The sequence below is a fragment of the Leptonotus elevatus genome, chromosome 8, assembly GCF_054856555.1.
Source record: "Leptonotus elevatus isolate MCC_2025b chromosome 8, RoL_Lele_1.0, whole genome shotgun sequence".
In the NCBI taxonomy this organism is placed as follows: Eukaryota; Metazoa; Chordata; class Actinopteri; order Syngnathiformes; family Syngnathidae; genus Leptonotus; species Leptonotus elevatus.
The window spans coordinates 13,308,095-13,334,552 of NC_141246.1; the positions used below are offsets into that span (position 1 = coordinate 13,308,095).

The 26,458-nt window shown below is 39.7% G+C and overlaps 1 protein-coding gene across 1 annotated transcript; it reads left to right on the forward strand.

Annotated features, from left to right (window-relative positions):
* Nucleotides 1-2,137: 2,137 nt before the first annotated feature.
* On the forward strand, nt 2,138-18,747 carry ugt8 (UDP glycosyltransferase 8). The gene is made up of 6 exons (XM_086083591.1): nt 2,138-2,347; nt 5,343-6,175; nt 9,296-9,438; nt 12,838-12,914; nt 13,323-13,542; nt 14,959-18,747. The coding sequence occupies exons 2-6, from the start codon at nt 5,345-5,347 to the stop codon at nt 15,332-15,334; spliced, it is 1,647 nt and encodes a 548-aa protein (XP_085939717.1). The 5' UTR covers nt 2,138-2,347; nt 5,343-5,344; the 3' UTR covers nt 15,335-18,747.
* The last annotated feature ends 7,711 nt before the right edge of the window (nt 18,748-26,458 follow it).

A 26,458-nucleotide genomic window follows, 5' to 3' on the forward strand; every position in this document is an offset into this window, starting at 1 on the left:
AATAGAGTGAAGCGGAGATGGCAAACATCATCATTTGGTGAATTGGTCACCAAAAGCTCCAGGATCCACAGAGGAGTGTAACTATAATGGTAACCAGGCTACGGAAGACTGGTAACAGTTTTGGTGTATTGTATCTTGAACGAGAAGTCGTTAGGCTATCAGTCGACATGTTTTTCTGTACGTCGGGCTTTTATAATGGGATTTTTGTATTTTCGTGGTGCAAAGTAAACCCCAAAATTATCCGCTTTCAGAGCCTGGTTTGACACTAACTTATTCCGCCCTATGTTGAAATCAAAGTTCTGACAGGAGCATGTAGCCTTTCCGGATCAGTGGGCTCAAACCGGAAGGCCCACCATTTTGAATGCGCAAGTATTTGTCAACTGTCGGCTTGTGAGGTACTTTGAAACTCTTTTGTGATTAAGGTCTGAATAAACAACCTTGACTTTACTTAAAATTTAGAGTTGCAAATGTATGGAAGAAGGAAGGAAACTGTTGTGGGGTGGCGTGAGTGCACAGGCAAACGGATGACTGTTATCGAAGAAACATCCACTTGTGTTTAAGTACACACACAATAAAGGCCCCATCCCCCCCAAATTAGAAGGTATTTTCAGTCCCCTCTGTGTGTATGTGTACTATGTAAACAGACGAGCCTTACTGTGTTTTGACTCTCAAGTCCCAGAGTCAGCACAAAACAACAAACTGAAGCCTAAAGAGCCTAAAGTCTTCCACTCTTTTCTGCCTGATAAGAATCTGTTTGCAGTTGTGGAGGCGTTGAGCCTCCGCCCTGATCTCTCTGCAGGTAAACTGCAAAGTGCCGTCATTAGAACGTACACTGACTGGCCACAACATTAAGTATAGCTCCACATTAAAGACAAGAGCTGTGAAAACTTTAGTCTAAAATAATATCACTCAGTATTTTAGGATGATAGAGAGGAATTTGATTGAATAATCTTATTTCTGTGGTTTGTCATCTGCAGTGGTGCGATAACATACAATCAGAAATAAAATAAAATAAAGAAATAAATACCATGGCCTTGTATAGTAAAACCCCGCCACTTTTGTAAACTAACAACGTGCAGTATTTTTCCACAACTATTTGCTTACAAACTCACCTCAACTCATCATTTGGTCTTTCTGTGATATCCATCAAATCCTCCTTATAAGGCATCATTTTATCACAGGAATAACTCATGTTGGCCACCAGGTGAAAGTGACCGATAGACGTCCAACACGCAGGCAAGGCTTCCTTGTTGGGTTGATGCTGGATAAAGCAGAGTGATAATTTTTTCAAGAATAGGCAGAAAAAGAACAGGGTCATCATTCACTACTTATGAGTACGTTTACAGCTTCATTGGCATGTCTAAATGATGGCACACATAGGCCACAGGCAGAAAAAAGAATCCTCTTATGTTTTATTTTTGAGGAACTGAAGGTATCGTATGAGTATCACAAAGTACATGAGAGAAATAGAACAAGTGCGGGTCTGCGGGCTTATGTAAAGTCTTGGTACTAAAAAGTCCCGGTAGGCCTACTCTAGAGGCTAAAATTAATAGGTGCTGGTACTCCGCATAGTTGCTATTAAACATGTTCATTCAATATTTCTAAATAATTAGGGAGGGGGAATTATTGACCATTTTAATTTGTGCAAATAAGCAATGCAGCAAAGGTGTGGATGCGGCACAATGAAAATACAAGAGGGTTACATTTCTCATATTTACAAGGTCATTTTGTGTGTGGGGGGTCAACATGAGGCTATTTGATCGTGGTCCTCAGTAGGCCATTGTATTTTGGTTGGCGAATAATTGCTAAATTTTGAAATACATTAATAATCGGATTTCGTGATTGCAGTATTAATACAAATCATGATTATTATTTGTTCCATAATCGCCCAGCCCTAGAACCTAATGTTGTGGCCAGTGAGAGTGCAAAACAATTTTTATGGGCTATATCACGCTCAAAACAGGTGTACAGTAAGTAGTCCCGTCGGGGCGCTAATCCCAAATGCTAACACCAACGGAGGCACCTGTAACACAAACTAAGAGGCTCACGCACCTCATTATTGTTCTCTTTCCTCAAGCACCAAGCACCGCAGGCCATGTTCAGCCACTCCCCGTCTTTCCATCCCTCCCTGGGTCGCTGCTAGTCCCGCCTTCCTTCCTCCGGCAGCAGACCGAGTAGCAGCAGTTGGTTCGTCCAAACCCGGGCAACCATTTGTCAACATACACGCGTTGAACTCCTGATATCACTTTTCCACCACTTTTGGGCTCCCAAGTTGAACTTTTTCCTCAAGGGAAGAGAACCCTAAGAGGCGTCTTCCTCCACTCCGGAACAACATTTAAGTCACAAGGTAGGGCCCTAACAGCGTAGCTAATTGCAGGTGTCGCGTGTTCTCAGGTTCGCCTAGCAACTTAACTTTTTCCCCTCGGCTTTTTTTCCGGTCGAACGTTCATGTGCCATCAGTAAAACGACATTGTTGTTTTACAAATGAAACGTTATTTATCGTGTCCTGGGTCGTTGAATAAGGACAACACGTCGGTTAAAACCCTCTTGAGGTACAGGTGTAACCATGCAACGTTCACTGCCACTCCTGTACAAGGGTACAAATGAAGTGTGAGATCCCACTAGAGTAGTGCTTCTTTTTCTTTTCCTTTTTCTTTTTTAAAATATTATTTTGTGTGTATATAAACTCATGGTTTGAGTGTGTGTGTTTTTTTTAATTTTATTTTCCGGGAAGTCAAATTTGCTTGCATAGTCGTGTTTTTCCAGTTTCAATTATATTCCTGATAAACTTATACCGGTTGACATGTTGTTAACTACATTCAACATTTTCATTTGACCATTATTCTGAAGCAGAAAATTCCTAATGTAATCATATAAGCTATTGGCCGTCAGTCGGTAAAAGTCACTAAATGACGTCATTGCTTAATTTGTATGTAATGTAATGGATACTGTAGGAGAGAGGAATAAACGTAACAACGTAAATAATGTGTTTAGAACTACAAATTAACTTTTTTCTGTTGGTGTGTTGGTCAATTGTTGTTGTATTTATTATTATTATTATTAGTATTAGTATTATTTTGCTTTTGAAATAGGCCATCACATACATTATAAAAAACAATATTGTACTGTTTTGTTAAATGGTATAATATCTAATTTAATTAAAGACTCTTATGTGCAGAATCTCCAGAACACCTGAAAATGTTGCTAGATTTGTCACTAGTTGCTTTTCACAAAAACAAAAGTCCCCAAGAGCCTTTGGAAGGTCGCCAGATTTAGCAAAAAAGTTTCCAAACTGCTTAAAACCCACTTGCATTGAATGCAGTATCAATAATTAAAATGTTTACTGATATGTTACAAAGCATGGAATTACACGAACCTGCTTGTAATGTATAATACAACCCGCTCAGTACTGTATTGTATTTGAATTGTTACTTAACTGTCCACATTGACTCCTAGCCATGGTTAAGCAGATACATGTGTCGACATCGATGATGAAACAATCATGCATATTTGTTTATGGATTAACAATGTCTCTCCCATTCTGCAAATACTGATGCATTCTCTCATGGATTATTCCAGGCTTGTTCTTGCCTGGTCTCCGCAGGTGCAGGTGTACCATTTTGGTTATGTCACGGTGCTGCCTCTCACACAGTAGACATTGTCAGCTGACTTCTGTTTTGTTGGTGTGGTTGGCATTTACTAATGGAGCAAGACAGCTTGTCGGACCAGTTCATATGTATGCTGATGCCTTGAGAGACAGTATGGTAGCTAATGGTCATGAATGAATGTGGAAAGTGAAACTAAATTCATCCAATGCACTTACGGCTGAAGTTATTTCTGATTATACGTAAACTGTCATTGGGTTAGGATGTGACAATGCTGGAGATTATTGCGTGTTGATTCTACAAACAGGTTTGCATGTGACTCAGCAAAAGAACGGCTAGTGTCGTTTTCCCTTTCAAGCTCCACCTTAACATTTTTTTTTTTTAACTACTTTAGCCTTGCATATAATTTGAGTTTATTTGACTTGTCATGTCTTTAAGAGCTAACACCCACATATTTTAACACAACAAATAGCAAACATTGTGGTTTTCTTATCAGTTACACTTGTGGTATGCCGAAACTGCCATGTTATCGAGTATGAGCCATAGTCATCCGTTCAAGCCTTTGGAATGACTTGTCCTCTTGCTCTTGCAAGTTGAGGCCTCTCAATGAAGTTCACTCAGCATATACAATACATCATAATGGCTGCAGATGCTATTGTTTTGATTCAATCAAGGTCATGTTTGTTGAATGTTATGAGAGCACAAATATGTAATTGAAATTGAACGTTATTGTTAGCATAACAACAAGCGCTGCGATATTTTTGACAATACATGTTTACTACTGTCTCCAGGCTCCATTTTCTAGGATATACTCCAATGGGAACCAAAACTGGTTGAGCTTGAACAAGTGTCGTATGCCCCCAAGCTCTTCTCTTCTCTTCTCTCTTTTTTTTTTTTTTTTATACAGTTGCTGAATTCAAAAGACAACTCATGCGTCTGTGAAGCTTTAAACATGCACGTATAAAGTATGGTAATGTGAGGCTAATGTTAAAAAATAACATCTGCCATAGAATAGAACGATTCTTGAAAGTTATGTTGGCCACGCGTAGAGACTTTGACCTCAACTACCTATTGTTGAATAATGAATACCGTTCAAAATCAATATTGGATTTACCCTGTGTCTCAAAAATGCCAGGAAAAATGAAGCATGAAAAACACTCTATCGGTTTGCCTTGACATTCATCAATATTTATAGAACTGAAAATTGTAATCAAAGTCCCAAACTATATTTTTGATCCCAGTTACAAATGTTGTTGGCTGTCATTTACGCAAAACAGTGAGTCCATATGCCATATTTATGTTCAAGAAACATTTGTGAACCTTTATAGTCATCTATGATGACAGATTCCTCCTGTGTATAAACTTATTTTGCCAGGATAAAGAATGTATGCATATTATGTCGTAGGTCATGAGGTGATATACTTGAGAATCGTTCTTTGTGTTGGTGTTTGTGAACAGAGCAGCTGTTTCCTTTTTTTTTTTTTGTTGAGAATGACGATGGCGCTACCCACGTAATGGCTGTGCAGAGGGTGAATATTTGAATGAGTAACATCAATGAAAATGATGCAGTTGTTACACAAAGGGCAACACAAAGTACAGTATCTAAACAGCAGTCATTTCACTTTAGTTTCCTTTGTTTTCTGTGATTTTCACTAGGCATGCACTCCATTATTAAATGTGTAATGTAAGTATGATAATGATGATCTGTGTTTAATATGAATATCTTTATCATTTTAGCCATGCTCCTGCCCTCATCTCTACTCTTCCTCCTTGGCCTCCTTACGTGGCATCCCAGCGTGTCAAGGGCTGCTAAAATCATTGTGGTCCCGCCTCCCCTGTTTGAATCACATGTGTACGTCTTCAAGACTTTGGCCACCACTCTGCACCAGGATGGCCATGAGATCCATTTCCTCATCTCAGAGGGTCGTGAAGTGCTCCCTTCCCCTCACTATAAGCTACAACGCTACCCGGGCATTTTCAACAGCAGCACAGCTGAGAGTTTTCTGCAATCTAAAGTTGGCAACATCTTTTCAGGCCGCCTTACATTTCTGGAGCTTTTTGACAGTCTTGAACACTACAGTCGGAATTGTGATGCTATAGTAGGCAATACAGGAGTCATGGCCCGCCTCAAGCAGGCCAAGTTTGACCTGTTGCTGGTGGACCCCAATGAAATGTGCGGGTTTGTACTCGCGCATGTTCTAGGCTTGAAATATGCCGTGGTCAGCACGGGTTTGTGGTACCCTACGGAGGTGGGAGCCCCGGTCCCGCTCTCGTACGTACCCGTCTTCAACTCATTGCTGACCGACCGCATGTCACTGTTACAAAGGATCACCAACACAGCTGTCTACCTCTTGGAGAACTTTGGAGTCCAATTTATTGTGATGCCCAAATACGACCGCATCATGAGGAAATATGGAATAAAGCCGCAAGTGGCTATGACTGAGCTGGTGCAAGGCAGTCAGATGTGGATGCTGTGCACGGACCTGGCTCTGGAGTTCCCCAGGCCCACCCTACCGCACGTGGTGTACATCGGAGGCATCCTCACCAGACCGGCAAACCCACTGTCAAAGGTGAGTGCTGCAAAGTGCACACAGAACAAATCACAAGTGCTCCATTAGATAGGTTGGCACTTGTGACGATACTTTTTACACTGAGAATTAAACCACAATGACCAGACGTTGCAGTTTGAATGGGACAGCGTCCAGGCGGATTTCCCCAACCTCATTGCTTTGTCCCGATGTTAAGCAGGAATCATGGGAAATGTATTCCTCCTAACCTAATACTGAGCTTATCTAGTGTAATATTTCCATTTTCCAATGTTACAATATAGGACCGGCGCGAGGTAAACAGTACATCCAGTTTCCAAAAGCTGCCGGGACCAAGCAAAACATTTGAACTGAACCAAGATAGCATTTGGGTTTAGCGAAAGTAATAACCCCCTGGCCCCCAAAAAAAGATTTGGCGCATGTCCGTGTTCCGCACGCACGATCCTCTTGACGAAGATTGACTGGTGATTAAATTCGGTGAGACAAAATTGTAGCATCCCGGTTTGGAAAATCTGGTCACTGTGCCCTAGCTCGCATTTTGTACAGGACATAAACTTAGCCACTTATTTGTCGTTTTAATTATAAAAATAGCTAATATTATCAGTGATGTTTTACCATGGAATTATGTGACAAAAAAACACACACATTATAACATTTGCTTACCTATTTGGTATTCCTCTACTTGGCTGCAGCAGTCTATAGGTAATCTATATAGGTTTGAATTAAAGATGGGAGTTTTTTTAATTTATGTATTTATTTGTTTTTGTTTTTGAATCTTAGTCAATTGACATATTTGTTTTAAAATTCTAACACAAAGTTCAGGGACCTCCCTGGGTCATTGGCATGTTTTAAACAGTTAAATAAAAACTTAGACATGTAAATACTCGTAGCTCCCTATTGTTTTCTACTGTATACATGTATCTGAAATGTTAAATTTGTACTTATTTTAGTTTTAATTTCAAACAAAAACAGAAGGTGCAGTGTCCACTGCAGGGCTCCCAGACCAACTTGTTTTCTTTTTTCTTTTCTTTTTTACTAGGAGCACAGTGACACCAAACCTGAAATTTTGCGGGCACCAGTAGAAGATTTAAGATTTAGATTCTTATTTAAATTAACTTGCAAAATAATTACTGATAAATGGGTTGAAACGTGGAGCAGAATTATGACATCAACAAAAAGTATTCAAGAATAGTAATTATATATATATTTTTTTAAATCTGCAAAGTTAGCGCTGGCGCTAGTAGATGAAAGGTTCAGTTAAGTTGACTAAAATTTTAGGGGCAGTCTGGAGCCCTGTGCAGAGCATTCCCAGTCAGCATTATCTTTTATAAAGTTTATAAGTATAAAAGTATTGAAAATGGATAGTTCCCTATAGTTAACAGTTTTAAATTGATCTGCCACGGCACGGCCGATAATCAGTCTATCCCAAGCTTGAATGGACGTAGTAGATACTGTACTTCCTCACAGAGAGCATTGGGTGATGGGGAATGAGTTAGTCCATCGATTGGACAAAGACGGCGCGGGTCATGACTCGTTGGTATCTTCTGCGGGGAGGTTTTGGAATGCTTCTCGAGCCAACAGGCAGCATTGTGCCCTAATGTGTGAGGGAGTTAGAATGTAAGCGCAGGGAGAACGAGGCCATTGTTCTTGGCAGAAGCCAGGGGACACTGAGACTTTTTATGGGGTCACTGTAGCTTCCTTGTAGGCACAGGCGGGCTGCACGGCTGGGACACAGAGCACAGTGTGCCGCTGCAGTTGCTCCGTGCCAGGGCCGGTTGTAGCTGCCCCAGCTGGACCATTTACCTCCGTCTGTTGGATGGAGAACACTCAAAAATGGCTCCTCTCTGACCTTTCCTTATCCAGTGAGCCGTGTCGCTCCATCCTGTAAACATATTGCTAGATTGAAAATGACAAATATAAACAATAAATAGTATTTTAACCGATTGCCGTGCACTATAGCTTTTGATGCAGCAGTATTAGTGAGTTTCTATTTTGCTGCTGCAGCATTGTTGTTGTTTGCTAAAGTGTCTCCTCCTGATGTATTCAATGTGGCATGTATTTGTTTAATTAGTTATTTTATCACTTCAACTTTGTAACCACATTAAAGCAAAAGTTGCAGTCTTAGCACTTTGCTCATAGCTAAATGTCAGCAAGTTTATGAAAAGTGACACAAGTCTAACGTCTCTTACTGCATTCTGTATATTTTATTTTATTATAGTATTGACTTTTTGTGAGTTCAATGGTTAAAAAAAATTGTAGGCCTAACCTGATATGGTAAAGATGAGAATGGCACACTAGCTCTTTAAAGGGATACTTGATTCATTTAGCCATTTTCAGCAGTAAGATGTTAATATTTTGTCTATAATTAATTTGATAACTTCATTATTTCTCATGTACAATTAATACCTTTAAAAACACATTTTGCCACTTACTGTCAACTGAAAATGACATCACGTGTGTTCAGTTCGGGTAACGACCATCATGGCTCATTTTGTCACATGACTAAACCCAGAAAACAGGTGAGCCGTAATTGGTCATTATTTGAGCTCTGAGCAGCTGTGATGTCATTTTCAGTCGACAGCAAGTGATAATATGTGTTTTTAAAGGTATTGTGCATGAAATTAATGATGTTTTCAAAATAATTCTAGGCAAAATATTAACTTTTTATTGCTAAAAATGGCAAAATAAGTCAAACATCCCTTTAAACAGTAGCATACAAACTAATTATTTGTGTTTTAATTTATACCTGAAAAACGCTTGTTAAGGGATTTATTTTTATGATTTATTGCCCCTCTATATCAGCAAGTCAACATGCTAACAACATTTTGAATTACTTTTATGACATCAGACCTCGTTAAATCATATGTGCAAGATAAATCCTCACTCGAATCGACACTGTTATCTTTATTGGTGTTAACACAATCACTCTATAAAGCAATAAATGGCAACTGCAAACTTGTTTCGCGGGAATGGTTTGGCTTTTCCATTTGGACCAATATCAGTCGAGTGAAACTATTACAACAGTGCACGTTAAGTAAAAAAAAATAAAATAAAATTGCACAACATGAAGTGAAGCGTTGTGTGTTTAACTGGCTTGACTGGACAATTTAGTAATCCTTTCCAACTTTTTACATATTCCCACAGGACTTCGAGATATTGGTTAATGATACAGCAGAGAACGGCTTTGTTGTGGTGTCCTTTGGCGCTGGGGTGAAGTTCCTTTCCCATGACATTGCACATAAACTGGCAGGAGCACTCGCCAGGCTACCCCAGCAAGTCATCTGGAGGTAAAGTACCTATTTATCCTTACTCATCTGCCACAGCAATCACAGTGAAATATTTTGCACTTAACTGTCCAGATATTTTCTAAGCTTAGTTCTTTAACACCTCTGGATTCCGAAGCCTCTTGTGTTTTCTAAGTCTAATCTTTGTCCTATACATGCTGACTTTGTTGTTGTCTTCCTATTCTTTCTTTCTTTGAATGAAAACTGTGCAGCAGCATATGGCCAACTGGTTAGCTATGGGAATGCTCGGTGTTCTGCTATCTTGCGCTACTCCAGCTGCCTACGAGCTGTGACTGTCCAGTTAGCACGGCTAAACCAAATGTAGCGCCACTCCTCTAATCATTGCTTCCCTTGCGGTGAATAAGCTACACTTCTGACAAGTATTGTCATCATGAAAAAGGATGATGAGTACAATATTTTCTGATCAATAAAGCTCATTTTTTTTCTAAGGGTATAGGGTATCACACCTTATTTAAACTATTGGTACTTGCGACAGAGGCCGATACCCATCTCCGCTGCCCTCTTGTGGCCGTTTTATGATCAGGAACTAGAAATTACCCATGAGATGTGTCTTGCATAGATAATTTCATTGGAGCATCATGCTTTGTGACTTGAGCAATTTGCTTAAAATATCACTAAATTTTACAATTCTTTTAACGTGTCATTCAGTAAATAAAACAGTCACTACATTATAATACATCCCATTATAAAAGAATAGTGAAATAGTGGCATAGGTATTGAATAAATTATGGTGAACATAAAAAAATGACAAATCAAACATTAAGCTGTCAATATTTATATATATGAGGGAGTTGTGAATTAATCTATTAATATTTATGCGCAATCCTTGAAACTCATCATGAATACATGGCTCATGTTGACCGTGGCGGGACAAACTCTCACATATTTTCTGCATAGCTGGTGTTTCTGTGAATAAAACTAGTTTTAGTTCTTTGCTTTCGCCATGAATCACAAAAATGAACGTGATAAGTCAGGCATCTGTGTTAGTTCTGCAGATGAATCAGTAACAAAGGGTTCAACATGAACTTTGGGTAAATGTTTGTGCTTGGTCAGTGAGCAGAGAAAGGTGGAGCTGTAATTCAATTCCGTGTAATCATTTACCCATCCATCACATTGACCCATAGACAATGACACAAACCAGAAACAAACAAATATTAGAAACAATTCTGTTATGAACCATGCACTCTAAAAACAGTTGGGTCTAAAATAACCCAACTATGGGTCAAAAATGGACCCTTCCTCTACTTTGGTCAATTTGACCCAACTTTGAGTCAATAAATTGGTCTTTTAGTGTAAAACAACTCATAAATACTGGTTATATCCTTTACTTGGGTCAAAACATTAGGTCATTTTGTATAAAACAACCCAGAATTGTTGGGTCAAATTGATCCACAAAGTGGATCGGTCCATTTTTTATCCATAATTGGGTTACTTTGTTTACTGTGCTGTAGTCATTAGTCATTGTTTTGAAATTTAAGCACCAATTTTGAGTAAAAGTATCATTATCCATATGCATTGAGTTGAATAACCTATACATTCATTTTCCAGTTTGACGAGAATGGAATGGAAATGTACATTAGTGTTAGCTCATTAATGACATGGGGGCATGAGAATTGTGGTATGCCTGGCAAGACAAAATATGTGTTTTTAATCCACTTTTTTTGCACATTAACTGTTCAATCTGTCATCATGTATATGTTCTATGCTTTGTCCTATATTGATGATTGTTGATGTTGGAATATATCTTTTTTTGTGGAGCTGCATGATATATAGTGTGACATCGTCAAACATTGATTTTGCTAGTTAAATACTTGAACATGCGTGTGAGTGTAATTGCGCATGTGTGTATGTGAGAGTTTTCAGTGTCTCAAGTCTACTTGTACAAACTTGCACCACTTGTACAAGAAATGACCTACATCAAGGGTGTCAAACAAATTGTCACCTTGATACATATAACCAAACAAACATAACCTTCTTTTATGTTAAACAAACTAAATATGTTACTTATTCAATTTATAAATATTACACATGCATTTATATAGATTAAAAAAAAGTTAGCTTGTTGCTATGTTTTCATTCTCTGTACCAATTATCCTCACTCGGTTTGCAGGAGTGTAGGAGCCCGATCCCATCTGAATTTTGGTGAGAGGCGCGGGTTACACCGTGAACTAGTCGCCAGCTAATCGTACCCTACATACATCCATTCAAACCTACAGACAATGTAGAGTCTACAGTTCACCATAATACCCAGAGAAAATTACAGGCACAGGACAAACATGCAAACTCCACACAGGAACCCGCATTTGAGATGGATGCGCGAACCAGTTGGCCACAGTGCCACCATGTTGATGTGTTATAAACATAAATCTTTCGAATTTGCCTGGTCAAGAAACCCACATTACTCCATCGAAGCATTTTATGTTTAAATAGTATTAAGGGACAACCAATGGGAAAGAAGAAGCTCAAGACTAAAGTTCTGTTTCCAGTCAATGGCTCACTATCATGGTGCTTCCAAAAAGACCACAATAGAAAGCATGGTTGGTTCTACCGAAGACCACTTTGTCATGTTTTATTCCCCTGGTAGTAGCGCATGCCATGGAAATTTCGATTCTCGATTTGAGTGGATTTTTTCCCCACATGACAAGCCAGAAAGTGAGGCAGGTAACAGATGACAATATAATTCAATTCTTCTGCATTTGAGCATTTGTGTAAAATGTTGTTTGTTGGCCTGTAATTCTGATGGTATGAAGCTCCGTGATCCGGATGTAATATTCCAAACTGAAAGAACTGGAAGAGAAAAGGGGGACAGAGGAGATGAAGTGGGATCAAGTCCAATGAATCATGTCATTGATAATTGGGCCGCATGAATGTAGGCCTTGATAGGCAGCACAGTGACTTAGTGTTTTGTTGCAGAGAGGGAGATAAAAGATTTTGAGGAAATGTGTATGGGTTGGCTGCTGCTTGTGTTAGAATGCGAAATTAAATCCACGAAAGACCAATTTAAAGTTTTATTTGATTTCAGTATGCTCTTTTGCATTGGGAAATTCTCACCAGCTTCCTGTCCATGTTTTTACAGTATTTGCATTCTGTATTACTGTACTGGTTTACAGGAAGTTTTGTAATCTGATTAGAATGAACCCGAATGACTAAACAGGATGAACATGCTCCATACATACAAATACCTCAATTTGAATAAAAAGGCTGAATGGAATTTCATTCATTCATCTATAACAGCGTGTGTGACCTTTGTAACAGATTTGTCACAAGAGTACACGCCAGTGACTGCATTTATTCACAAACCGAACGTAAAGTATTTGTTTTATTTTGCTAATAGTTACCCTTTTCTTTTCTTTTCTTTTACTTTATTTATTTCTTATACAGATTTTCCGGTGTCCCGCCCAGTAACATTGGCAACAACACCAAGCTTGTTGATTGGATGCCTCAGAATGATCTATTAGGTGAGTTCACTAGAGCATGACAGGACAGCTCTACTCTGCTTTTAGAACATATTTCACAAAGCATCACTTCCACCTGCCTACTTAGAGTATTATGTGAGTGTCTCAGAAAGGAGGAATGTGCAGAATTCAATGACTGTATTTGCTATGAGTAGTTCTGTTTAGTTTTAGCTGTAAAACGTTGCACATAAAACTAATAAAATCACATCCTATTTGCCAAAGAGAAGCAAATATTTTTACCAATGAAAAAGACAAAACCCACACCGTGTGCCTTCCAGGTGCATGCATCTAGTATTACCGAAATGTTATCTCACATCACCACAGGTTTCCTTGCTGAGTCACTTGTGTCAAACGTACTCAACTTTATCAGCTTTTTTTTTGCACATTTTTAAAATGTCTCTTACTGTTAAGGCCACCCCAACATAAGGGCTTTCTTGAGTCATGGTGGGCTGAACAGTATCTTTGAGGCCATGTACCACGGCGTGCCAGTGGTGGGTGTGCCCCTGTTTGGAGACCACTACGACACAATGACCCGAGTGACCGCCAAAGGTATGGGCATTATGCTGCACTGGAAAAGCATGAGCGAAGACGACCTTTGCAATGCCCTGGTCACCGTCATAAATGATGCAAGGTGAGATGCCTTTTGTACTGTGCAGTATTTTATTTCAATTTGCATTCATTGTCCAAAAATCCATTGTCGTTTTTTTTTTCCTGCACATGTATTTTATTAAAAAACAACAACACACTAACTTCAGCAACTATTAAACATATTTAGTGTTATAATTGTATGTGTACCATAATTGGTAAATCTGTATTTTCAGATATTAATGTATGTTGTAAGTCTGCATTTAATGTTTTATAAGTTATTTGTTCATAATCCTGTCTTTCTATTAACAAAGCAAACATAACAAAAAAACAGACAGTCGTGACTCTCCTGCTTATAATATTCTAAGCTTGTAAGGAAAGGTAGGAGAGTAAAATTGCTTTAAATTGCCATTCAAATATTTCATGGTGTTATCAGGCCATTGAATTAATCGCAACTGGGCTGGCTGGATTGCAGAGTAGTGATACCAGGTATCATTATCAGGCAGATACTGGCCTTTTTTTTTTTATGTATTGAAGGCTGCCGATACATGTAACCGATACTTAAGATGCTCTCTCATGGTCGTTCTAAAATCAGGAAGTAAATTGCATGCATCGCTGACAGAAAGTTTTCCTGTGTGAATTGCATCCTTCTCCATCTTCTCATATGCTCATTAAGATGTAATTTCTACAAGTATATTTATATTATTATGAATATCATGTATATTTATGACGTTCTGCATTAGTGTGAAACAATTTCACTATCAAAACACGCATGTCTATTTTTTTTTTATCTTAAAGGGGAAGTCAACTTTAAACATTTCTTGACAATAATTATATGTGACCTCACAAGTATAAAAATTACATTCTGATTAATATTACATTTGTGGAATGAGTTATGAATCAAAATCCAGCCATTTTTATCCATCTCAGGGGGCGGCCATTTTGCCACTTGCTGTCGCCTTTAGATGACATCACATTTGCTCAGGGCTTAGGCAACAACCAATCACAGCTCACCTGTTTTCTGAAGCTAAGCTGTAATTGGTTGTTGTTACCTGAGATCTGAGTAACTGTGATGGCATTTCCATTCGACAGCAAATGGCAAAATGGTCGCCCCTTGAGATGGATAAAAACTGCTTAACTCATATTCCACTAACGCAATATTACCCAGAATACCGTATTTAGACTAGTGGGGCTGCATAGAACATATTGTTGTCAAGAATTTTTGGGGGGGTTGACTTTCCCTTAAAATGTTCCCAAAAGACAGAATTCTGTTGTGGCGACAGAGGTCTTTGATTCAACGCCCGGAGAATACAATGACCTGCATGAATGAGAATATTCGCAAGCATATTTCACTGATATTTTACCATTGAAAACCGCATAGTTGTGTTTGTTAAACGGTGGCTAATAATGATATGGCATCACATTAATTTACGTGACCTAAAACAAGCTTAATTCTCTGCAGGTACCGACAGCGGGCAGCCATTCTCTCTACCATCCACAAAGACCAGCCAGACCACCCGGTGGCAAGAGCCGTCTACTGGATCAACTACACCCTCCGTCACAATGGCACAGTCCACCTGCGCTCTGCTGTGTATGACATATCCTTCTACCAGTACTTCTTGCTGGATGTGATTTTCGTCGTGGGGGCAACCTTGGTTTTCTTGGTCTTTGCCTTGCGACATTTGGGACGGTTACTGAGGGCGAAGTATGGTGACAAAAGCCAAGTAGGCGGCGCGACGAGGGAGGAGGGACACATGGTCAATGGACACTGCCACTGCTTGTCCGACGAAAAACACAAAGGCAATGGCTCCTTAAAGAATGAGAAGAAGGTGAATTAATGTTCTCAAACGGCCAAGAGGGATGAGGAGGCAGTTGCTGAAGGGTGCAGCCCTCGGTTTTAGGTTTTTATAAAAGCTTGGAGGAAAGGCCCTTGTTAGGTCTGCATCAAGAGGCAAATGCCACTCGAAGTGAAGCTCAAAAAGGATACACATAATGTGTATTGAGTCCTTGTGTGTGTGTGTGTGTGTGTGTGTGTGTGCGTGTGTGCGTGTGTGTGTCTATGTGTAAAAATGTGTCCACTCAGGAGAATCTGAAGTCTATTAACAGCAACTGCTGCGGCATATCACCAAATTGGAACACTGGGGATGAAACACAAGAGTGGAATGACCCTGATGAAGTGACATCACTAACCACACATGAACTTTTAAAATATTTTAAATATTTAATTGACCACTGCAAAGCTCACTTGCTGCTTCAGCTTAGAGGGCACAACTATTTATTATTTTAAAATTAGTTTTATCTTATCTTATTTTAATTTATTTAATGGACTTACTGTATTTTGTGGTGTGATAGCATGAAGATGGATCTACAGTCGCTTCGATATCCACAATGTTATGTATGACAAGCTTTACTGATGTATGGTTACCTTCTCAATTAGTCCCCACCTGTGCTTTCATCATCTGTCTTATATTTAAGTCTGATAATGCCCCCATATGTCAGGTTCGATAGACTGATCAAATGATGCAAGTCAGTTCCTGCTAGATTACTTTTAGGGTGTATGTTTACTTATGTATGTATATTTTAAATATTACTTTGAACGAATAATTAAAGTGTAAACAATGGTTTATTACTAGCCTGGTTAGCTGCATGCTGTTTAGCTGTTTTATTTCCTAAATCAGTGGAGTTCTCTATCTATTTAAAGTGACAGTGTGTAGGATTTGGTGATATCTAGTGGTGAAGTAATGAAGCATTCTTTTTAAAACCAACTATTAATTTCATAAATATGGGGAGGAATATGTTCCATCATATCAACATACATTAATATATATATATTATCCTTTAGCGTGACAGCGGATGGCTACGTTTAAGGTAGCTCAGGTTGTGTTTTAGCAATAAACATAATTACATGCATTAAAGTAAAGCATTTAATAAATGTTTGTGTATCACATTTATAATATTTGTTCATGTCAAAATATTGGGGTATTTTTTTTCCATTTTAAATTATGCAAGTAATTAACTGATTAGAAAAAAGAGGATGAGTGTGTGCAGTGGATCAAAAAATGTTGAAGACGTCCTCATAACATTAAATGTCAAAAAAATGAACACATAACCAGTGCTCTTCAAATTTGGCGGGGGAAAAATGTTGATTAAAAAAGCATTTTTTTAATTAAGCAATTCATCGTGATTAATCAAAATTCTAAGATGTGATTAATCTGATTACATTTTTAAATGTAATCGTTTGACGGCTCTAATATATATATATATAGTCGTAGAACTAGTTAATCTAATTGCATAGGTTGCATCTCACCTTACAGGAGGCTGACATGTTTCACCGCCATCTTTCTGCTACGGATACCCAAAGGAGAAGAACTTTGCAAACATTGTTAGCTTCTGGTGGTGCTTGCAGCTATTGTTGGACCCAATGGGTTGATCGCCGCTTGTCTTCCACAACTTGGGCCTGCTGGTGGTCGCCGCTGAGTCCCATAATTTGTGCTCCAGCCGCTGGTCTCCGTCTGCTTTGCTTTTGTTCGCGTTTAATAGCTTCTCCCGTTAGCCGCTCTTGTTAGCCCGTCCAGCTAGTTCTTACTATACACTCTTGCTCCTCGCTCTTCCTAGCCAGGCTGCTCGCTCGCTCACCCCAAGTAATAATTGGTAGTAATTGGTGGTAGGCTTGTAAAGTGTGGTCTCTGAGGCACCGTAGTACGCATGCTTCAAAATCGTTGCATTCTATTTGTTCACCACTTGATGGCAGTAAATCCTACACACTGTCGCTTTAATGTAAAATGGTTGTCTGTGTCTGTCTGTATCTATCTGTATCTATCTGTCTCTGTCTGTCTGTCTGTCTCTATCTATCTATCCATCCATGCATCCATCCATCCATCAGGTATCTTATTTTAGACCAGGTTGAATCACTGGTCTGGTTGCTCATTTGTGGGTGAGTGTGTGGCAGTAATCAGGAGGTGACTATTATGGTTTAATATGATTAAAATTGGTTATTAATATTACTGAGATTGATCAAAGTAAGATGTTATTACCGTAATTTAATTCATTTCTTATTAGTCTTCTTCCGTCGGTGAATGCAGAAGTAAATGTACACCCTGGAAGTGGTGTAATGTCACAGTGAAAAGGATTCATTCTAAGCAACTTATGTACAAACTATGCATGCTTAATGTATCGTTATAAGCAAATGTAATGTGATAATAATAATAGTAATAATTTCTATAGCACCTTTCAAGCTACCCAAGGATGAGTTACTGTAATTTCTCAAGAATAACACACACTTGAATGTAGCTAAAATCGCTATGATTTCTAATTTTATAGATTGGGATTTCCGTGTTCAGACATTTGAGTAAGGAATTTTTCTTATCTACCTTTTTTTCAACATGGCCGCCACATAATGCTGTCGCTGCTCTTCATATCTTTGCTTGAGCTTTGCTTGACGTTACATACACAGAAGTGGGCGGAAAGATCTGGCTTTGAGTCCATGACCCAACCGTTGTTTTTCGATCGATTTTTTTTCTTCAAAAAAACGTGTGTTATTGTCGAGAAATTACCATAGTCAAATCCTTCCTGCAGCCTGCCTAATCAACATGAATGATGCACGCTTAAGTTAAGGTTTTCCAAATAACCATAAAAATGCAATTATCTAACAATGCATTTATTTTTTGTGGACAAAATCCCTGCATTGAATTCTCTTGAGAAGATTCTGCAATACATTGACTGTGCATCAGTGAATTATTTAACTGTTCAACAGCCTGTTGTATGTTGGTGAAAGCTTTCTTGTCATCCTTTCTTCTGTGAGCTGCAATGACACCGACCTAGGCCTGCTGAAAACATACTTGAATGATCATTTCATCATCAGTAATACATTCAGCTGTCAGGTTCGTGGGCCATCAGGTGCTTCTCAAGCTATGAACGGGGACTGGAAGGACAGAAGCAAATTTATGATGGTGCATTGTTAGATTTCTTTATTATTTCAGTATTAAAGTTGTAATACACCACCTAGCTCCTGTTTTACTTCTCATATCTGTAGTATAACATTTGTTACATCGTTTTTAGTCCCCCCCCCCCTTAAATGAACATGTGAATTCCACAGTGTTTTCTCTGTAGCTTTTTGTATCTTCCCGACATTTCATCCTATATTTTGGACTATTTTACCTTGATTTAAAAACATTCATATTATGTGTTGTAAATACATCAATGTAAACAAAACACTAATGTTGAATAAAACGCTTTGCAGAAATCATGGCAACATTTGTTGATCACTTCATCTAAAGCAAGATAAAAAGAGGAATTCAACTGATGGTTTCCGTGTGATAGGGGATGTACAGAGTTTCTGTCAGGAAATGTTACCACACGGAAAGAGGCTTCCACAGATATCAAATGGTGTAATCATCTAAAGTAGTCAGCTGCACACAAGCCATGAGGACAGACAGGGTCATCTAATGCTGAACACCCATGATGAGTGAACCTGGGGTAACGAAACACCCAGCCTGGTACCGACTTCGCTCACCGGCCCTGTTAATTATTCACACCGCCTGTGGAGGCTTGCAGACCTTTTTCGCTCACACGAGCGAGAGTCTGCAGCTATGTTTAATTTACACCTTTCAAGCTGTTTTCCTTTGTTGCCACCGCTGGCGCAATCTGGCACCTTTTGTGTTTGCTGTGAGACACCAGACGTGGGGAGGGCCTATATTGAGGATTCAAGAAAACCCAGTGGCATACAGTATATGCGGTTTTGGTCCAATAGTGGTTAGCACGTTGCTTCACAGTCACAAGATCTGGGTTCAAATCTTTCTGTTTGTGTCCTCAACGGTTCTTCTATATGTGAGTTTTCTCCAGGCGCACTAGTTTCCTCCCACAAAAAACATGCATAGTTGAATACTTTTGTGTGAACGTAGTCTAGCACTACTTAATCAATCCAGTAGATGGCAGTGTTATTCCATAACCAAAAAGGGCTTCTCTCTTTCCACTTGAGTTTTCAGTTACCGCCAACAGCTGAAGGACCTGTTGGACAAAAGCTCCATATCTGTGGAGATCTGATGCAAAACTCTCGCAACACTGGTTATGTGACACCGTCAAGTTTACCACACGGAAAAAGGGGCCGCTGATGTAACTCTGTCCTATTGTGCCAACCTATGCAATTAAATGTCTGCCTGTATTAAAACATTGGAGCCCAAACTCACATGTGACTCATTGGCACGTTAAACTTCAACTCTAAACTAAAGGATTCAGGTAGGCTCAAAGATGAAGGCTAGCTTGTGTACATGGTTCTGCTAATTTATAGATTTTTCTACAAAAGTTGGCTTGCACTGCCATAGGGACCTTAAGTGGTTTGGGGATCAATTATGAAACCCCAAATGTTAGTGGCACTGGTCTAATTTGCATGTGACAGAAATCTCTAAATAAATAAATAAACAGTACTGAATCCTAACCATTTGGCATTGTTGATCCTGGGGTGGGGCACGTTAGACACCCCCCCCCCCCCTCTCTCTCTTCCAACTCTGTGCTGCCTCCTCCACATGCCACTAAACATGCCTGCCTTATTATTGTTTGTGTTCTATTGTCATCTGTACCACATGCTGACTTGATGCAGTGTACATACTGTGACGACTAGAGTGGCATTAGAATAAGACAATTAATACACTTCATGAATACCATCAATAAATATGAGTGAAGGAATGTATGCGTGTTCTGTGGGCATCTGACAAAACCCCTGGCCCCAGCCGACCAGCCTATCCCCCCCCCCGGTAAAATTGGTCTAAACCCGCTACCTCCAGGGGGGTGAGATGTGGTCCGCCAACAGCACAGCAGAGGGGAGCAGCGCACATCAATTCAAGCCAGAGGTTAACAGGCTGGAAAGGCGCACTTTCTCCCATCGCAGACGAGATTGTTGCAGTGGGTTGCTGATTAAAGTGTCGGTTCTGACCAAACCATTTCCTCTCCATTGAGGCAGTAAGCATGAAAGTGAAACTGTACAAAATACTGTAACGCAGAAGTGTGCTTTGAATGGTTCTTGCTTCTGTGACAAGGGTGAGTTTTCTGTGTCAGCCATACTCAGCCATTATGCACACCTGTGGAGCAGTCCAATCTAATGTTGTGGTAACAATTGAGAGTGTGAGGGCACCATCCACCCAAGGCTATTATGACATTTAGATGTCGTCAAGACCAGAGTGTTAATTATTTCAGTATCCATCCGTCCATTTTCAATTTCACTTACCCTGTTTGGAATTGAGGGGAGATGGTGCTTGTGCCAAGTGACTTACCACCAGGCAGTCACAGCAAACTGACAGTGCCGGGAAAGACAAGCATTCACTGTCATTCACACCATTGCTGAGTGTGAACAAACACTACAAGTTAGAGAGTGAATCACAACACCATCAGTGATAATTGAAAGTCAAATGCCTAAAAAATATACATAAATATATAATATATATATATATATATATATATACATATATATATATATATACACATATACATATATATATACATATATATATACATATATTTATATATACATATAAATATACATATATATACATATATATATACATATACATATATATATATACATATACATATATATATACATACATATATACATATATATATATACATATATATTTATATATATATATATATATATATATATATATATATATATATATACATCCACCCCCGCCGTCCTCCCACGTGAATGAAACCCTTTGGCTTTTTACACAGTATCGTATAATGCTGTCATTGTCAACCCTCGCTCTTGTGATTGTACGAAGATTATGGCAGCAAAGGCGCAAGATAAGGAGAAACCGCACAAAATTTAATGGTAATATCATACAATGCCGGTCTTTCTTGAACCAAAGAGATCTTTGGTCATCTTCCCGATCTTCTGTCCAGACAGACATTGTACGTTCAAATGCGAACGGTACAGCAAGGTGACGATGCGCAAAATGAGTGGGAAAAAAATGGTCCAGGCTTTCCATCAGTTCGTCAGTTCCTCTTCTTGCCCCATACGCTGATTCGCTAGCTTACAGCCAATCACAGTGACCAAATGCCCCGACGCCGATTCAACATATCGAATTTGCTGAAAACGCCCCACGTCTTCCAACTCGATCCGACTTTACGACACAAATTTATACACTGATCAGACGGCGCGTGCCATCGGCCCAATGCTGTCTGACCCTCGACGTCGGATTGGTGTATCTAAGCCTCTATGCATAAAAATGACAGTTCAAAGATGGCATAAAACCGTTGAACGGCGAACCAACATTAAGTGCAAGGACTAACTGTGTGCATTTTTTCACAAAAATCATCTCACACAAATGTTTAATATTGTTGAGGTTCTATTTTTGTCCTGCATGTCATTCCAAGGGCCTACTCATGTTGTGGTAAGGGGTAGATGCCACCGACTTCCGACATCCGGGTTTCACACTTCAGCACTGATGGCCGCGTTCCAACACTCGCACCCCCACCCCTGTGCCCCCCAACCGCGCGCAGGGCGTCTCAATTCTCTGAAATGCTTCGGACAACTGAGACAGACACACTACACACTCGCATCCGTCTACGGGAGCGTGCAACCGAGGGGCACAAAGGCAAAACTGTCGCAAACAAGAAACGGAAAGCTGATGTGTGAAAAGTCGGAAGTCCCGCCTCCTCCTTGGTATATACACCATAGGCCAGTATAAAACTAGCTCTACCAGAGCGGTCATTTTGACGGTTCTCAAAATTGGATTTGTTGTTACAGTACTCTGTTTACATAGATCAACGATGTTCCTGGCCTTTTGACTTTTCCTCTCTCTGTATGAATTTCATTACTGCGCTGCTATTTTATTGTATTAAAAATAAATAAATATGTCGAGGACATTACTACGATACCTCCGTGACCGTCAGTTTGATGGCTCTATTAATTTCAATCTTTTACGTCGCTGGGACCGGCGAGATTGCGGCGCTGGGCTTCCGTAGTTGGCACCACCGGGCTTTCGTAGCAACTATCGTTCAGCGCGGAGGCATTTGGCTTTGGATACAAGTGAGATTACCATGGTGAATAAAAAAAAACTATACTACAGAGGAGACTTTACAAGCTACATTCTGAGACTAAGCTGACAGAGAGTCTGACGAATCACATTGAGTGGTCCCTGGATCGATGTGCAGTTTCAGACAGCAAGTCCGAACAAGACCAGAAAAGGTGCAGTTATCTGCTCCACTGGAAGTGGCGACACAGTTCAAGGTATAGTAAAAGCTTATAGTAAAAAAATAAGCTGCTAGATGTAGTGGAGTCATGACGTTTTTTGGCAGTACAAGCCTGATAATCGAAATGAATGCACCCGTCTGCCTCAGAAAAGCAAGAGTGGGGCTTTATTAGCTTCTCAAAACAGCGAGTAATAACCATATTAGGCAATTACGTGAGTGCGAGAGCGAAAGCCGTCAAAATGACGGCACCGGGAGATCTAGTTGACCCAGGGCAAGTACAACTAAACTATGTCTGCCATCTAGCGGTGAAAATGTGAAATTACAACTGAAAACTACATAGTGGAACAGTGAAATTCGTGTGGGATAGGTAGCGGGGCAACCTGTGAATAGCGAAAATCTGTTTAATTTACAGTAATTTAAAATGTATTATTATTATTATGATGATGATGAATATTTTTGGGGAAAACCCCAAATATTCTATTAAATACGCTGATAAACAAAAAACAAAAAATTGAGTCTGTCCAAGCTGCAAGCATTCGGCGATCCACACTGTAGTAGAATAATTGTACAATTAGTCAAGGGGTCACTCAGAGTGTGATCCACGGGCTGCCTGTTCCCCATCCCTGCTAAAAGGGATAATACAAGAGTTGTGAAAGTTCCTGCACATATTTTTTTTTACATCGGTCCATTCATCTGGCTGTGTGTTGGTGCAAACATGTGCGTTTGTGTCAGTGTTTATGGAAGGATGAAGTCCTGTCATTGTGTCAACATGGAGACGGAAGAAGTCTGACAGCAAGATGAGGAGACTGACAGCTTTTATATCAATCAGCTGCACGCAAACTGGGTATGTGTGTGCGTGTGTGTTAGGAAAGGGTATTAGGCTGGAATCAGAAATAAATCATGTCGTTTGGATGTCAACACTTGTCAGTTTGGCTCACCTCTGACTGTAATCTCTAAACTCCAATGACCACATGTAAAGTCACACACACACGCCCCCCCCCCCCCCCCCCCTCCCCACACACACACATACAGACTTTGAGATGGACAGATGCCTGTGTGTGTCACCCACAAGGAGAGAGTTGACCAAATGTTCTCCTGGCACAAAAATCATTGAGCCTCTCTCTAATTTACTCTGTGCTCCTTCCTCTCCACTCTGAATTAATTTGCCCCGGTTTCAACTCAACCTCTTTTATTTTCCACTCTTTCTTTAATTCCTTCCCACAGTTTTCCACCCGCCGCTCCCTATATTTCCACTTTGGTTCCAAACGTCAGCCAAAGCGGAGCGTGCGGGCTCATTCTCCATATCTGTGATAAATTGAGAATCGGATTGGAGAGACTTTCCAAGCCAGATGTTTAATTGTGTGAGTGATTGAAAACTATTCAGAAAATACTAAATAAACATTAAGTCATGCTCAAGATATCAAATGTTCTGCCTCTCAAGCAAATCAAATAAGGCCGCGAACGTATTAACGCTGCACTCAGGCGCCGTACAAATAATGATCGACCGCATCAATCCAAATGTAGAAATATAATATTATATATATAATATAATATAATATAATATAATAAATCGGATTATATTTTGCAGGTATACCTATTAAAGCGAGCAGTCAGCATGTAGGTTTTGATATTTTCTTACTCCACGCTGTTTAGGAGGTCTGATTTGAATGGTGCGGCCCTGACACATCTCAAACTGCTGTCTGAGATAACAAAGAGGTCAGTGAAGACGTGCGGGATCAGAAGATAGAATGATAAAAATCTCACCTCTGCTGGGATTAGGTACTGACCTCATAGGTGTGGTGTTTACACACACATAAACACACTTGCTGCCTTCATTTGAGCTCAGTGTACCATTTGATCTCTATTGCATATTTGTCTCTTTTTCTTTTCTTTTTTTTATCACGGCTGGGTTTTCATATTTCTGATATCCCAGCTATGATTTGCACTGAGAAACAATTGTTTGTCCTTTACTTGCCGCACATACTATTTAAATAAGCAGCCAGGCTACACTAGGTCACCTTTAATAGCATGCATGATTGCATTTTCACTGTCCATATCATGCCGCGTTCAATCTAACGTGACACTTAAAACATGTTTTATGATATGAAATAATTGAAACAGAATAAAGCCATTCCAGAATCAAACTGTTTACACGTCATTTCTTGCAAATAAGTCCGCCAAAATGACACTACAAAGCGGACCAAAAGTAGGGTTACAGTTAACACTTAGACAATTTTACATTTTCTTGATATTTATTTATACAGTATTTGATAACGGTAAGGTTTCAATTTTCTTTTAAACTTTATGCGTTCTTGCCATGCATAGTTGTTGCGAAGCATGTCGTGTAGACTTCTTTGGTCTGTTTACAAATGTCATAGCCACCAACATGTTATTTTCTTCAGTCATGGAAGTTTTTGTACGTCCAGATTTTGGAGTATTGCACAAGGAACCTCAAATTTATCCCTGCGATACATTGCTTTGTGTGAAGGTGGAGGAGTACGAGTCAAGTGTGCGCACATGCTCGGCATTTTCCAACTTCCAAAAATGCTTTATTATCCACTTTTTTGGTCTGTATTGTACACAGTAATATTGACTCTATTTAGAGTGGGACCAAATAGACTCAGTTTTAGAGTAGGCTAATATTTACACTTGGAAAAGAATAAAATAAAGAATTGAAAAAATTTAATAAAAGTCACTCAAGGGTTGAGGAACGAACTCACGACCTTCAGTCTGGGAGACTGCCACACTACCACCGGAGCTATGCCCCTCCTACTGTTTGCTTATCTCCAAAAACATCGTTTTTAGGAGCTGCGTGGTTCGGAGTAGATCGGCTGTCTGCCAAGCTGCTAGGTTGTGTGTTCGTTCCTCAACCCTTCAGTTACTTTTATTTTTTATTTTTTTCCCAATTCCTTATTTTACTCTCTTCCAAGTGTAAATATTAGTCTAAAACTATTTGGTCCCACTTTAAATAGAGTCAAATTTACTCTACAGAATTTACTGTATAGTTATTGGCCATCGTTCACAGTTCAGGTGTATATGACGTTTTTAAGGAATGAGTAAATAGCATAGAATAAAGGTTCAATATTATTTTCTCTCATTTGCATCTATTGTTAAAGGTGCATTGTGCAGTTTAAAAAGGTAATATTAAAGCTTTTTCTTCATCATACATGCTCCACCAATGCCCAGATGAGTACGGAGAGCCCTGACTGTTTTACTCTGACTGCACCTATCAGCTTTTATATTCCCGTTATAATAGAGTGTGCGGACCCTCACACTCCACAGTTTCTTTGGTGAGGGGAGGGGCAGAGTTTGTCTTACCTCATTTGAAGTCATGTCTTCGTTCGTCAACTGCGGCTGTCACTTTAAGACCATGCACGTACTCGCACGTGCACCATGAACGAGCCTGACACAGATGCTGCAGTTACGCTTTGGGCCAGAGCTGGCAGTCTCGAGTAAAAAAGTAACAAACTGCACAAAGGCCCTTTAAGGTGAAACAGATAATGAAGTATATGCAGCCCTACTGTTGGCCCGGCTTGTATATCACTCGGCCAGCTCCTCTCCAATCGACATCACAATGCCACTGCCGTACTCGAATAGAACATTGGCGCTTCGTGCCGGCCAGCAATGCTCCATTCCGTGGTCCCTGCCCCTCACCACTTACACAATGAGTGGGTTTTATGCTGCCTGCTAAATGCAGTGTGAAAAGGGCTTAATAGCGTGATTCAATTGCAAAATGTATCCATTCCAATTCAATCCATATAAGGCTGTTTTAG

Coding starts and splice junctions, on each gene's coding strand:
- ugt8 (XM_086083591.1), top strand. CDS start 5,345: ATGCTCCTGCCCTCATCTCTACTCTTCCTCCTTGGCCTCCTTACGTGG. Junction 6,176..9,295: donor CGGCAAACCCACTGTCAAAG/GTGAGTGCTGCA, acceptor ATATTCCCACAG/GACTTCGAGATATTGGTTAA. Junction 12,915..13,322: donor GCCTCAGAATGATCTATTAG/GTGAGTTCACTA, acceptor CTTACTGTTAAG/GCCACCCCAACATAAGGGCT.